General features: G+C 38.0%; 1 protein-coding gene across 1 annotated transcript in view; it reads right to left on the reverse strand.

The window, feature by feature from the left end:
• Positions 1-1856: 1856 nt before the first annotated feature.
• The window catches only part of ATXN10 (ataxin 10), a 97857-nt gene continuing 84451 nt past the window's right edge, over positions 1857-15262 (reverse strand). Inside the window, exon 11 of the mRNA XM_015627591.3 lies at positions 1857-2652. Within this exon, the coding sequence (XP_015483077.1) occupies positions 2465-2652 (188 nt within the window). The 3' untranslated portion in view covers positions 1857-2464. The remainder of the gene's footprint in view (positions 2653-15262) is intronic.

Genomic DNA, 15262 nt, shown 5'->3' on the forward strand with positions numbered 1-15262 from the left:
ATATTTATGGGTTCGTATGTATTCCATTGGTGAGTGTACAACCACCAAGTTAAAAAAACCCCACCCTGTCTATTCCCCATTGCTTAAAAAGAAAAACGGACTCCCACTGTTATTTCCACAACCAAAGTTCTCTCTGGATTTGCTTTGTGAACAGGATTTTAACTCTTTATCACCCTAAATAAAAAGAAATTCTTGGCATTTTTTTTCCTTACACAGAAAGCACAGCAAGTCCATTTTCTATTTGGAATAATTTTATTTTATTTTTTTTTTCGACTTTGTTAAATTATCTGAGTTTAAGTAGTGGCACTAAAATAAAAGTGAATTTTTGTAATTGCCAAATTAAGAACAACTTCACTTTATTTCAGATAGTGTCCTATTTGATGCTCCTTTGTTAGCAAAATTTTAATTCTTTCCTTTTAAAGTTGAATGATGCAGCCTTCTAAATAACCCCTTTTTTTTCTTTTTTTGAAAAAGTAGAATTATTTTTTTTTCCATTTAGGTCCTAGAAGTATGAATCTTCCATTCACTTATGGAGATAAAGATCAAAACCCCCTACAATCCCAACTGTAAATCTTATGTGACAGTAATGAAAATGCTAAATGAATTTTGGCCTAAACACAATAATTAAGGCTTAAGGAAATAACTGAGAAATCATGTGCTTAAGAAGAATCACAATCATTTCCATTCAGCCAGCAAAAAGCACCTACCTGTATACAACAGCACTTAACACAATTTTTAACACCCAACAAAATATCCCTCTCAAGTCATTCTTTAAAAGCAAACAAATCAATCCTTTTACATTCATATTCATTCTTTGCTAAGGCAAAGAACACTTTTCTCCCCTATTTATTTTTCAAGTAAAAAGTCACTAAAAGCAATAAAAGTTGGAACCTTTGTTCCTATTGCCATTATCCCTTTTCAGACATCACTTACTTAATAAACGGCTATAGACAGGAGTTTTGTATCCTTGCCTGTAAAACCAACAGGTGTCTAAAATCCCACTGGGTCAATTCCATAGTCCCACCAGAATGGCATGGCAGACATCAACAGCTTTCTGTTAACTTGAAATGACCTTAGGAGTCCAGCTCTATTCACCATCAGTTTTAAGCAGTATGATGTGTTTCTCAGAGTTCAAAGCCATGTGTACTTTTTTCCATTTTTACATCAAAAGTTCAATTGAAGGATCAAAATCTCATGCACATGGATGAAGGTGGGTTATATGTAATGTGGAGTTAAAGGACATGAACTTGCCTTTCTATTTAGAATGGGGTTAAATGTCAACAAGAGCATGAACATGTCCATTTTTCTGAGACCTCTGAGTTAGACATGGCTGAAAATAATCCAACAACAGTAAGTGTGCACAAGTACCAGCAATATAAAGCTGTAATTCTTGTTTTGCCTGTGCAGGGAGGATTACATTTTTCAGCTTCCAGGGCAAAGCTATGGCATACACAGAGTTAACTGTGCCCTCCTCCCCCTGTCCCCCAGCTTCACCCCCCTTCTCCCCCATCTCATTCATGCCACATTCCACAGTGGCAGGGTCCAACAACAATATAGGAGGGTACCCAAAATGAAGAGGCAGGGCCTTCTATTCTTCTGCCTCTCTTGAATTAATTAACTGGAAATGAGTTTTGTCAATGTTTTGGAAAGGCAGAGGGGTGAAAAGAAACTGCTAGAATTAATCACAGTGAGAAACTACCTCTTCAGCAGTCTGCCAAAGTTCAGAAAACCCATGAGAAGTGCAAAATAAAAGGAAAGTGGGCTGACTTACCCTCCAAAGGAACAAATAAAATTCAAACAAACACCCAAGTCTCCAAAACAGAGACATGCCCCAGTGCAAAGGAATGCAGCATCTGTTGCCACAACAGCTTCAGCTTTGCTTTTAATATACTTGTCATGAAGACTGATAGGTATCAAGGTAGAAAAGACAGTTTACTAACAATTTAAATAGACAAAAGGCATGTTGTGTTTAATTCACTAAATATTTAAGTACATCCAACATTCCCTTGATGCTTATATAGAGATATTTAGGTCCCATGATTGAAAATTAGTAACTTTGCTTGTTTAGCCCTAACTCAGCACAGATCTTTTACATGGAGAAGGCAGCCTGCAAAGGAACGAGTTTTTTAATGATAGTTATCTCCAGGTTCAGCAAAGGAAATTATAACAAGTCAATACTGCAAGTATGACATTCTTCTACTGATGAAAAGAGAAGTAATGAAATTCCAACCAACTGACAAGAAGGACCTTTTTTCAGAAGCTGATTTACCCAGGTACATAGAAAACATATAGGTGACCTTTTGTTTACAGCAAAGGGAGGCAGAAGCACCATCTGGAAGTTTATCTGAGAACAAACAACATTTTAAACAGACTGGCACTAAAAAAATAATGGCTTCTAAGCAAGGGAAAGTATTTTATAAGAGAAATACCCTTTTAGTGATATGACTATTGCTAATATTTTTGCTCAGGAGGGCTTCTTCCTAACTGACCGCAGAATTAACTTGTCATCTCGTTGCTGTATCTCCAAGCCCATCCTCTCGAGGGCAGAGCTGTCTGCCAGCCCCTTCTGCTCCATCTGTGCAATCAGCGCCTGGTTCTGCTCGTTCTGTTCAGTGAGATTCCGGATCGCATAAATTGCCCACTGGCTCACAACTGTTGGGCAGAGTTAAGGACCATTTATTTATTTACAGATGAAACATTGTTTATTTTGATTTATTACTAGTCTCACCTCCCCCAGCCCTCCCCATCCCTTGAACTCAGAAAACTAGTAGAAATCAAGGATTTGAAAATGTTTACAAGTGCTGACACTCAACATGCAAATACTTGCATATAAGGCAATTTAATTTTAAAAGAGGTATGCCCTTAAACTTCGCACAAATTTGCTTTTATATTTTATACTGAGTTTTGGGTTTATATTGAGTCAAAAAAACCCCAAGCAAACAGAAAAGCCCAACCAAATGAACTGCAGGAATTAAAAAGACATACTGTGTTAAACCAAAATTACAGCCAATTGAAATGTTCCAATGATCTTCGTAGTGAGTTTAAACAAAAAATAAAAAGTCAGTTGTTCATAATCTGAATCCTTCAACGCTACACTTCCAAGCACTGCCCAACAAAATAGGCTGTACCTCATGTACAGGAAAGATGACTGTTATTTTCACGGCAAAAGTTGAAGAGATGTAGAAAAGGACAGCTTATCCACGTTAATATCTCAAAATAGCACAAATAATGTCAGAGACAATTCTTTGACTTCTAATATTTCCTAAATTCAGTCCTTTATGCCTGGGTGCTTTCACACACTTGCCAGGAGACCAGACACTACAGTCACTGTCAGGGAGCGCCTGCTGATGCTTAAATGGGCACAAACTGCAACTCATTCACCTCCCAAGGTGGTCCCTTGAGGCCAGGATTGAGGCACATGTCAGGGATGTAGACAAAGGATTTAAATTCCCAGGATTATCAGCCAGGCGTCTTCCAAGTGAACTACAGTGCTCATTTTATGAAGTGTCAGAGATGTTGGTCCCAATTCTGCAGCTGAAAAGTTATGATATAATCTTTTCCAAGTTACCCACACAGGAGCCAAGCCTTTCTGAATCACATGAGTGGTTTGCCTGCAGGGCATCAATTATTTACTACATGTAGCTTCACATCCAGTAGAAGAATATGCATAATTTACTCATCTTCTTGACGTCTTTTGGGTTGGGGAGCATCTAAGCACAGAGATAAATATTCTTATGGGCATTTGCCAGGGGGTGACAGGAGGGGAAAACTCAGACAGAGGGAAACTTCAAACAAAACAACAGAAGAGAGGAACTGGACTTAAACAATCTTACACAACCTCAACAGAGAGAGAAGGGTTTAGATGAAGAGTAGTGTGGACACAAACGGAAGGGAACAGCCCTGCACTGGCATGCATCAACAAAACAGTCTTTTCGTAGCAGTTTATATTTATTTTCAAATTCAAAAAGTCCAGAATTGAAAATCCAAAATAATAAAGTGTTAACTACTATGGAGCTTTTTTCCTTTTTCCTGATTGACCTCTTTAAACTTTGTCAGGAAGCATGCTGCACACCTTCTTCGTTCAAAAAAATTCCAGTTTCAGGTAATGACAGAGGAGACAAATTAAGACCAAAACAAATTATGGATCACGTCAAAGCCTTAACAGGTGAACACAACGGAGAATATCAATATATTCTCTTCTGTCAGTGCATCACTACTAGAATTAAGCAAAAAGACAAGTGCCAAGCTACATTTAAGTTACATGAACTCGGTATTTGCAATGAAGATTACATTTGAGTATATACAACAGTGAGATGCCAAAGTAATAAAGTCATATATGTACAGACTCTCAGTTATTAGTGCCAATGGTGAGAATAGATTGCAAAGCATGCAAGCTGATGAATGAAGATAAACCAAGGCTGACACCCAGCAGGTCTTTTCCAGGTCTGTTTTAGGGCATGCCATGAGTGCCAAAAAGTAACATGAAGTTCTCCCAGTGGACTGTGAAAAACAACCTACCACCCTCCCTGGCTTGGCTCCTGGGATGAGAAGCAGACTTTTCTTGCTGTGTTCCTAAAATATGGCTTCTGCATAAAATACATAGCACTTGCATAGAAGCATATTTTCTATAATATTAACAGCAATTTTCAGAGAGTTCTCAATCAAAGTGCCACACAGACCAAAAATGTACTATCAAAACTTTTGTGTGTACTAGCCTTGGGAATGATCCTGCTACTATAGTCTTTATGTCCTTCAACACAAACCCGCTGCTAAACCCCATGGCAAATGCTCTTTTCCTATTACCAGATCCATTCATGCTTACATAATATCTAAGACATCCCCATTATCTTATGAACTCTATCACCATTGTGGCATTTATCATTACTGACTACTGTAGCTGAAGCTGCAAAATGGTTTCAATAACATTTTCACTCCTTCAGACACCCCTTTCTGTGTGTAGGTTTTCCATTGTGACCACAGCCATGAATATTCATGATCCCCTTGTTCACATGCTGGGGAAGGATGAGGCCTTTGGACAGTTTGGAGCAGACTCTGGCAGACTTGAGTGTCTGCGGAGATTAAAGCCAGTCCCCAGCTAATACTCACATTACCCTCTTGCTCCTCTCCAAAGACAGAGACACAGAGAGAAAATTAAACATATTCGAGAGTCTCTAATCCTACCTACACTTTAGGCACTTTATTGTATGCTCAGCTTTAGAAACAGAGCTTCTAAAGTTGCCATAGTTACTACAAATAAGAGCGTGAGCCTGTTTGTTGTGAAACTGCACCAAAGAGAAGCAACACAGTGAGCACAGCAGATCTGATTGCATAGACTTGTCTGGATTTTCCCAACTGGGTATTTTACACTCTCAAATAATATTATACACAAGTGAAGATTATGATATTCTGTCACAGGGAAGAGGGCATACAAAAGGAAGAAAACAATTAATTTTATTTTGCAGAAACCTCATCACTAGAGTATCTGTGGTTAAGAACTGAAAACAAACATTTCTATGTATTTATAGCAACACTTTTCCAAAATCCTTCAGTACTGTGTGCTTTGGGATTCCTATGCTACTTTGACGTAGACAAGTAACAAAACCGAATCAACTTGACCTGTCTTCTATACTTAAGTAACATCTTCATTCCACAATTTAAAATTTCAAATCATCCTCTAGGTCGTAACTTTGATTGTCAGGGAGAGAGGAACACAAAGAGAAAGGAAGAAAGGTGGAGAAAACTGTCCCTTAGGGATGAAAAATATTAGTATTTTGGAGTAATGAAAATCTATGCCAGTTTTGCCACTGACTGCAAAGGGAACTTTTCACAATTCTTCTGTTTCTTTTCACTTGGATTCTGCTACAAGAGGTTGCTGGAGTCAATGCAACAGCACAGTGACTGGTTTGTAAGCTTAATGGGGTGTGAAAATACAACGATGTCCTGCCAGGAACTGCTAACCAATACTGCCAGAGAGGAGGACATACAGACCATTTCTCAGGGAGAGCGTTCCACCTCATTCTTAGTCCAACTGGAACCTAAACATTATTGACAAGCCCACTGCAGCCACCAGGATCCAAACGAATTGTTCTATAAAGCAATTTGGATTCTATGGATGATGGAGAATAGAAAAAAATATTAATGAGGTTGGAAGCTCATGAGGCAGATAAAAGGCAAGTTTTAGAAGTTAATTATTATCATTAGCTAATACAAGATACTGAAGGGATGACAAGGAGAATGAAATACGTGCATCTGTTTTCCCAAGTCCCCTTCATAGTTATTAATACTGAAGGATCTCTAAACATAACATTCTTAGTGGAGAGTTTAATTTATTACATAGTATAGGGACTTTTTTTTTTTTAATTAGTCTGTTTCCTTCACTACAATCAGTTTTCCCTAACTCAATTACTGCTTAGGAACTTTCTTCCTTATGAGTAATTAGGCTGTATGCAAAAAAGAGGGTATTCTTTGCCCAATCCCATTACCTCATTTAAATAAAAATTTTTATTATTTAAATAGTAACTACATTCTAATCAAATACAGGAAGAGATACAAAATCTTATTAAGAAAGCCAGCACTCACAGATTGGAACCCTCATCAAATGGGCTGTTTATGTAATCCATTTCTTAAAGGCACCCAATTTTTCTAAGAACTATTCTGGAACAGATCTGGAGGACTAAAAAACAGAGGTAATAAAAATACAGTATTTGTATTGTACAATAATTATATTTCTTTCTGGCCTTCAACAAGTAATCCAACTATCACTAAAACGTCTGCAGACTGGAATTAAATACTGAAGTATCACTTAGAGTCACTTCCACTTGCAGACCTGACTGGACACACTGAAAAGACATAAATCATTTTTCTTTACAGTCTTTCAGTCCCTTCAAGCACTTTTGTTTCACAGCACCTTGAAGATAATTCCTCCCACCACTAAAAGAGGGCTCTAGACAACTACCACTGCTGTTTGTCATGGTTTGGAGCTGTGATGGACCACACATAGCAGACAGTCAAGGACTTTGGCCCCTTACCATCAGCCAAACTGCTTACAAAGCTCTACAAGTTTCATTCTGTCTGAGGTTTCAGTAGTTTAATGAAGTTCTAAAAGCTGTAGAAGATCAGAGCAATTCCTTAAGATTAATCTATATTTTTATATGACTTCTACCAGTGATTAAGACATTACCAAAAAAGTAATAACAGAAAATGCAACAAACTTAAATGTTTTATCTAATTTACTTATTTTCAATAAGCTAATTTATATTTTAGAATTAATGCTTTATACTCTCTTTATACTTAGCACTGAATTACCAGCACCAGAAAACAGCTGGGGTATTTTCATCCCAGGATGAAAATTGTATAGGAATTCATCCTATACAAACTTAAAGTATTTTTCCTAGACAGTAGGGGGGAAAAAAATCCCTACACTACTACTACTTTTTCTACTAATACAGTTGCCTGTATTTTCATTTATTCCACAGCTGTTCTTATCACCTATGGTTGCAGTCACCACATTCTGGGTTTAAAAGCTAGAAATGGGAAGTACTGTACAAGCTGGGAATGTCCCTTCTTCCCGCTCTGATTGACTTTGCTCTTGCAGAGCTGACATAGCACAACCCATCTCGTCTAGAAGCCTCCAAAATACAGAGGCACCACTGGACGCTGGCAGAGGTATTTATTCCTGATCACACTTTTTGGGGATAAGATTTGTAACACTGGGGAAGTGAAAGCAGATGTTTCTGCTACAGGCAGCCCTCACCTGGTCCAAGGGATCGGGCAGAGGGTTGGACCATCCAGTACCATACAAGGTTCCATCTCCACCACAGCGTGGCAGCAAAGCTTCACTGGACAGCATGTGTGGCATGAGGAGCTTGCAGCCAGCCCTTCCACTCCTCACCTGCAGCCCTCCCCAAAGGAAGCTGCTTCCACAAAATATTCCACTAAAGACAGAAAGCCTATCCCCAAAAACCTGAACTGAGGTTTGCAGCTCAAATTCCACCCTTCAGAACATGGCTTTGACAGAGATTTTAAACTACACCACCTCAGAACAGAAAAATGGGCAAAAACATTTGGTTCAAAGGCACCGAAACAGCTTCAATACTAGGGCAATATTCTCTGTAATTCACAGATAACAAGAAATATCCACAGCACAAAATAATTGTACATTAAATACTTTTTCCAGTTCTGAAGCCCTCACTATCCTCTCATGCCAGCAGTGTTCCTCTTGCAAACAAACACCATCCTTCTGGCTACTTGTATTTTTCACACTCTCTGAGCAGTCTACCCATGATCTGCAATGATGAATCAATTTCTAAAGTGTGCCTTGTGCAACACAGGCTTCTTTAAAATGGGACTTACACCTTTAGTATAACCAGCACATAGGCATGTTAAATCTCATGTAAGACTTTCAGTGACAATTCATCCATTTTAAGTATCTGTAGACAACAAATACACTTTGAAGACCAGAATGGACCTCTTTTGCCCAACACTTCTGCGTTAACAGGGATGACCAAAGGTCAGCTCCTCTTGAAATCAAGCCTGTCAATTCTATTTCATGGGCAAGATGCTTTAATTCCTTTTCTCTGAAAAACTTTCAGTGTTGAACTGGAAGATTTCACTGTGTCCCTAAATAAACTGTCCTAGTGGGTAAATATCTCACTCATTACAGCCTGTGATTTATTTCTGGCTTAGATTTGTTTAGAATTATTTCCAAACATGGCTTTTCAGCATAGACCAAAAAAAAAAAAAAACCCAGATCATAACCAGCATTTGGTAAAGTACTTTTTGCATGAACTAAAGAAAGAAACCAAGGGAGATACTCCAAGTTTTGCATAATTTTTGTGTCTCTTCCCTCCATTTATGTTTTTCAGCATTCTTTTTGAAGGATGGGCATCAGAACCAAGTAATAAAATCTGCTAAAATCTGCTATCTGGCTGATTAGAGGTAGAGCACAGTTTCTTGGCCCTTTTGGCTGTGAGTAGTTTAGAAAGAGAAGAACAGCTCACAATATCCAGTTGCTGTATATCTAACACACAATTATGAATACACATATGCATATGTATTATCTACTATCCTCCCAGAAGTAGAGTCCAGGCTCCCCAGCCTTTCACATTTTCACTACTGTCCAATACTGACAGCCAGGGCAGATCATGAGGCTCATTTGAGTTCCAAGGCTTCCCCATTTTTAACTATATCCTCATGTCAGTGATAACCAGCTAAATGGCACCCGATGTTCACTAAATGGGGTTTACTGCTTCAGGAATTTGAAATCTACTGGCATATCTCTTACCTAGAGTCATATGGGAATTTTTCTCCCTAGATCACTGGTATTTCTGGGTTAACAGTTCTGAGCAGTATCATGCACCCAGCTTGCTATTAGCCTTTAATGCCTGCCAACTAAACATTTAATCTATATTCTATGTGCAACCTTTCATGTTCTGTGGAACTTAAAACCCAATGCCAGAACATCTTAGCATACTATGAACTTAAAAAATTTGGGTCTAGCACTTCAGAGCTACAAAAGCCATTGGATAGGCTTAGCTCTGTCAGGCTATTTTTATTATTATGTCTCTTACGCCAAAACTTACAGAAACTTTCAGAAAAAATTAAGCCATAACCTCCAGTTTGTTTTCCTTTTCCCTATACTCAGACTTGTAATACTAGCTTAAAACCAAGAATATGACACATTCATTTTCTGCTGCTTAGGCTGCCAATTTTTTTTTAAAATTATGACTTACATTTTTAATAGAAACCCATAATTTATGAGCAACTACAAATCATCTGGTTTTAAAACAGAAAGAATCACACTCTTGATTGATCTCAAGCTAGTACTTCACAGTTACAGAAAATTCAGTTGTTTCAGTCCCTTCTTTTACAACAATTCCATTTTAAGAGTTCATAACTAAATTTATTAGCTATCTGTAAGAGCTAGTTAGCAGGCTGGCATGTCAGAAAGCTTCAACTGCTGTTACCTTACTGTTAAATATGTCTTACCTTCTCTTCCCAAGTACAGAAAAAAAAATGGAACATTCCATTAAGTTGAAATTCAAGTATCAAATTACTATTAAAACCTACCAAAAACAACGCTTCACAAGCGATGAAGCACAGGGGGATGGTAACTGTGTTCACAAACTGATCATCAGGCAGGCTGTAGTCCTTTCAGATTTCCTGGGACAAGGAAAGAAAAAGGCTCCACCTTTACACAGAAATACAGTTGTGTATTTATATGTATACATATAGAAATAAACACCTTTTCTAAAATGCTTTAAAATGACAATTACAGGGGTCAAATGAAACTTCCAGAAATTTGGCACTACACTTAAAAACCCAATCTAATTCATGCCTGAGATGTGGTCAAGCTAATTCTAATTCACCACTCTAAGACAGATGATGAGTTGAGCTGACACAATTTGGGCTGAAGCTCTTTCTCTGTTTAGAAATGTTAGAGATTTGTCCAATTACATAGATCCAACAAAGATCTTATGCCACCTTATCTTTCAGCACAGTACATGCATATTTTATCGATTCAGGGTCTCTGAATAACTTATGTGGCATACCCTCCCCCCTGCTGCTTATGGTCATTTCAAATGTCACTTTATGACAAATAATCAAAACATTGAAGATAAATTAAACTCCAGTTCCATGGTCACAGACACCAAATGATGTCCAGTGTGCACCCAAAAATAACAACCATTAAATAAATGAGTGTTTTGAGAGATGCAACTAAATTATAACCAACTATTTGTTTAGCAAAATAGCCATTAGCCACAATTCTGTCTACAATTTCAGGCAGTGTCTGCAGCTCCTTGAGGAAATCTCCACACTCCAAGAGAAAAGAACAAATCCACAAGGCGAGTGGAAAGGACTGCAAATATATCCCAAGTGAGGGAAAAAAGGTTAGGTTTTAGAAAGCATTTGCAAATCGAAAGAACAAAGTTTAACCGAAGACCTGAGGAAGTGACTGCAAACAATTTAAGACTCAGGAAGGAGCTACACAGGAGAACACGCCAGCTGAAGATAAAACAGTTTTAATTATAATGATCAAAAATGGGCAACAGAATAATGTCAGAATAAAGTTATTATTCAAAGCACTGGCCAGATGAAATCCAAATATTCTTTGGAGGCAGGCACAAGAAAAAATGTCAAGAAGACAGACTGAAATATGATAAGGTGGTTGTAGAAGGTCTTCCATTCTCAACAATATTTCTGAACCACTCCTAGCTTTACTTAAAAAACCCCAAAATTTTTGGCTCTTAAATTTCTAGTGCTCCGTCTCAGCCCAGAGGGAAATTTTTCAAAAGTGAGTCTACAGAAAAATCAAGGAAGCAAGTCTGAGCTATAAAAGCGGTGAAATAGTATATATTTTCTTTTTTTTCTTTATTTTATTTTTTTTTTGGAGGGGAGTTTGCCCCTGATAACTAAAGATCTGCTTTCTTTAAAGAACTCAAGCCTGTCATAGATTTAAATCCACCAAGAGGATTAGAGAAGAGGAAAAATATGACAAGATTTGGTTTAGAAATAGTTATTAAGTTTAATTCCTCACTTTTACATGCATGAGTTGGTGACTACAGAGATTATTCCTCACTATGGATTAGATATATTAGAACGTAACATTTGTAAAAGCTTTCTTGCATTCTGTATAGCTCTGTTAGATTTCTCCCAGCTTTAAGAGAGACCTTGTACATCACATGTTTCCTTAGTGGTGATAGCTGGATAGAAATGTGATACTGAAGAACAGATTCATAGTCACTTCTCTGCAAATCTGTGTTAGTATTTTATGTATTTTTAAACTCTTAAGGAAATTACTAACAACACCCCCCCAAACTCTGAAGTTCAATATTTTTAAACTACTTAAAGTATTTTCACTATTTTAATCATCCTGCAGGTGCTCTAAAAAATTAATTTTAGGAATTACGCAATCAGCAACTTGAAATATACCATTAGAAACTGTAACTTTGTTAAATGATAAAACAAAAGTGTGTGTGATCTGTGGTCATTTCCGGATGACAAAAAAGGTTAAGTGCTTTAATTTCTCGAAGTATCTATTTCTGTAATGCACACTACACTCTTTCTGTGGTCTCAAGTATTTTTCATATGAGGAGAGTCTTGCATTTAACAGGAGTTTTCCTGGGGAACAATGTGGAAGACAGAATTGATGAAAGATGTAGAATATCTCACAAGAAAACTTTGTATTTTTGTTTCATTCTTAAAAAAACATTTTCTGGCAATAAATACTTGCGAATTGCAGTCTTTGTGTCAGAATTTAGATCTACCAAATATGCTTAATGTGCTACGTTTTTCCCTTGGTTCTCCACCTTTTACTGAGTTTTGCCCCAAAGAGTTTGCACAAAAGATAAACAATGAGTTAAGACATAGGTGTTATCCCAGCTCTTCAAATGTGCAGCCATCACTCATTTAAGTGAGATTTAAAACAAGATTAAGTTACAGGAGTGCCTCCTGTGCCCCTTCCAACAGGGAGCAGCACTCAACTCCTCCCCCTTTGGAGCTTTATAATAATCCCATTCAGGACACTTTAGGCAACATACTGAAAAATCTACTTGGAGTGGAATCAAGATCTCTTTGGTCAATTAATGCTGATGTAAGAAAAGACTGGATAATTTGGCAGTGCTTCTTTCAAGAGTATAAAAAAATACCCTTGATAGATAGTGATACCAGTAGGCACTGGGAGGCTGGTGATCTTTCCAACTACAGCCAAAAGTGGTGTTTGGAAACAGCTGTTTGGCTGAAGCCTCTTGGGAATCTCTTCAGATAGCACCCCTGATACAACATTGAGGGGCTCCATTCTAAACCCACACAGGCCCCTGGTCCCCCTTAACCCCTAACAAAATACAGCTACAAAGAGTTCACAGCAACTTGCAGAAAAGGGCAGAATTTCGTCTACAGAATAAGGTGAAAGAAATGAGCCCCTCTCAGACTGTTCTTGCTCAATAAATGTTTGTACTTGTTCCAGCTTCTCATCTGACCAGCTCTTTTCTATACCTTACAGTTACATTCAGAGCTCAGGTTTGTGCATATGTCACAAAGCAGGAATCCTCCACTCTCTCCACTCTCTCTAAAAGCAATTCTCAACACATAGGAATTGAATTAGTCTGAACTGGAGCATGGCAATACAGCGACTTCTTAGTTTCCTAGTTCCATCTATGGTGGAATCATAAGATAGAATCACAAACTGGTTTGGGTTGGAAAGGACCTTAAAGCTCATTGATTTCCAAACTAGTTCCAACTCTAGTTCCAAACTCATCTAATTCCATGGGCAGAGACACTTTCCACTATCCCAGGTTGCTCCTAGCCTTGTATAACCTGGCCTTGAACACTTTCAGGGATGGGGCAGCCACAGCTTCTCTGGGCAACCTGTGCCAGTGAGAACAGGTAGAGTTGGCTTCACTCAGCCATTATTTTATTTTGCCTTTGGCTCTATCAATGAAGGGTTCAGGCCAACTGATTTATCTTCTTAACCTGTGCTGACAAGTCCCATTCTTCTACTGCTGACCTCAACCACTGCTTGTTAAAGTCACAGTGACACATTCAGTACTGGTTGATAGAAAACAAGATGTTTGCAGTGCTCTGTGTCATCCCTGGATGACAGAGAGCAACCAACAATAATGCAAAATTGAGGCCCTCTACCAAAGAACACACTCCCCCTTAGCCTAGGTGGACTTCAAACTTAATTGTGCAGCAAGGCAAGTGTCACTGTGAGGAGGAAAAGGGTAATTCCATAGAATCACAGCATGGCCTTGGTTGGGAGGGCCAAGTTCTGTCCAAGTGGGCAGAACTTGACTGGACATGAGGAGACCATTACAGTTCTCATCAGTACTGTGGGTCCTTTACAGTTATCATATAATAATGTGATTTTGTGTATGCTTATGAAAATACAGAATCAAATAGGTCACATAAAATTGCTTAATGCACTGTCAGTGCCCAAAATGAGCTTTCCAAAAAATGGCAACTGTTGCTGAAGTGACATTGTGCTGTATTTACTTGGCAACACACATGGGATAGCCACATGTGCATGAAAACACTCAGCTCTGTGATGGCTCACTGTATGAAGTCAACTCACTCTCCTGTTTTTGCTTTCTACTGGCTCCCATTCAGCGGTGAGGCTGTTTTACAGCATGTGGCCTGTTTAAGGTTGAACTCTGTAACTTAGATAAAAATGTCTGTCAGCTCCCCCAAAAGTCCTTGCTGGCATCTTGCAAAAACAAACTGCCATTGTTGTAGACCGTAGCAACTTGATTTCCTCCAGCTTTCGCCAGCTTCATGAACCACAATTATACTTGTTGCTGCCATGAAGTCAAAAGTATTTTCAATCTACCTCTCAGATGACTGAATATAATAGAAGCAGCTTTGGAAGGAGTATCTGAAAATTAACTTACTCTTTCTACATTTTCATCCATTAGTCAAACTAAGGGATCTGTGTATGGATATTCATATCAACCACAGCTTTTCCTTCCACAAATGCTAAAAACTCTTACTCCTAAAACACAGTTTACTAGGCATTTCCTCACATATATAACATATCTATGCATATATGTACATACACATATATATATAAAAACTGATATATATAAAATGATGATATATATATATCATCACAGCAGGATATATTTTCTTCAAGTACAACTGATTTCTTGGCTAATACAAAGCCATGTTAACTAACAGTTTATATAAAATACTTACATAAGGTCATTCTGATTAAATCCAGACATTCACAAAATCAATTTATTGAGACACCTTCTATAAGAATCTCAAAAGGGTAATACTGGCAAGCAGGCTGAAAAACCAAGAATATTCTGTCTTCAAAACTGCAGTTCACTTCTGACTTTCAAGATTTACCACTAACTAACAGCTATTATATTGCAGAACGCTGGATAATATTTTTTTTCCCAAATAATAATAAATATTTCTATGGAAAGCCACTGAAAACCAAAAAAAGGCACATCTGTGTGAGTTACTCATAAGCAAAAATGTTAGGAAGCAGTGAAAAACTGAACCGCTTAGTTAAGGTAAACTGAAAAGTCTTCAATGATAAACAGGTCAGTTTATTTAAAGCCTCTCATAAGCACCTTTCTTGGAGTGATTAGGGTCAAAAGTATTTTGATCAGAATGGGCTGACCTCCCTCCTCATGTTTACCTTAAGGAAATGGAACCTGTGAAAGGGCAGAAATGAAGCTGGAAGGAGCAGGAAGAGCTTAGGATGCAGTAAAAGGCAAGAACAAAAGGAAGGGCTATTCTCTAATGATAGAGTCAG

The sequence above is a fragment of the Parus major genome, chromosome 1A, assembly GCF_001522545.3.
Source record: "Parus major isolate Abel chromosome 1A, Parus_major1.1, whole genome shotgun sequence".
In the NCBI taxonomy this organism is placed as follows: domain Eukaryota; kingdom Metazoa; phylum Chordata; class Aves; order Passeriformes; family Paridae; genus Parus; species Parus major.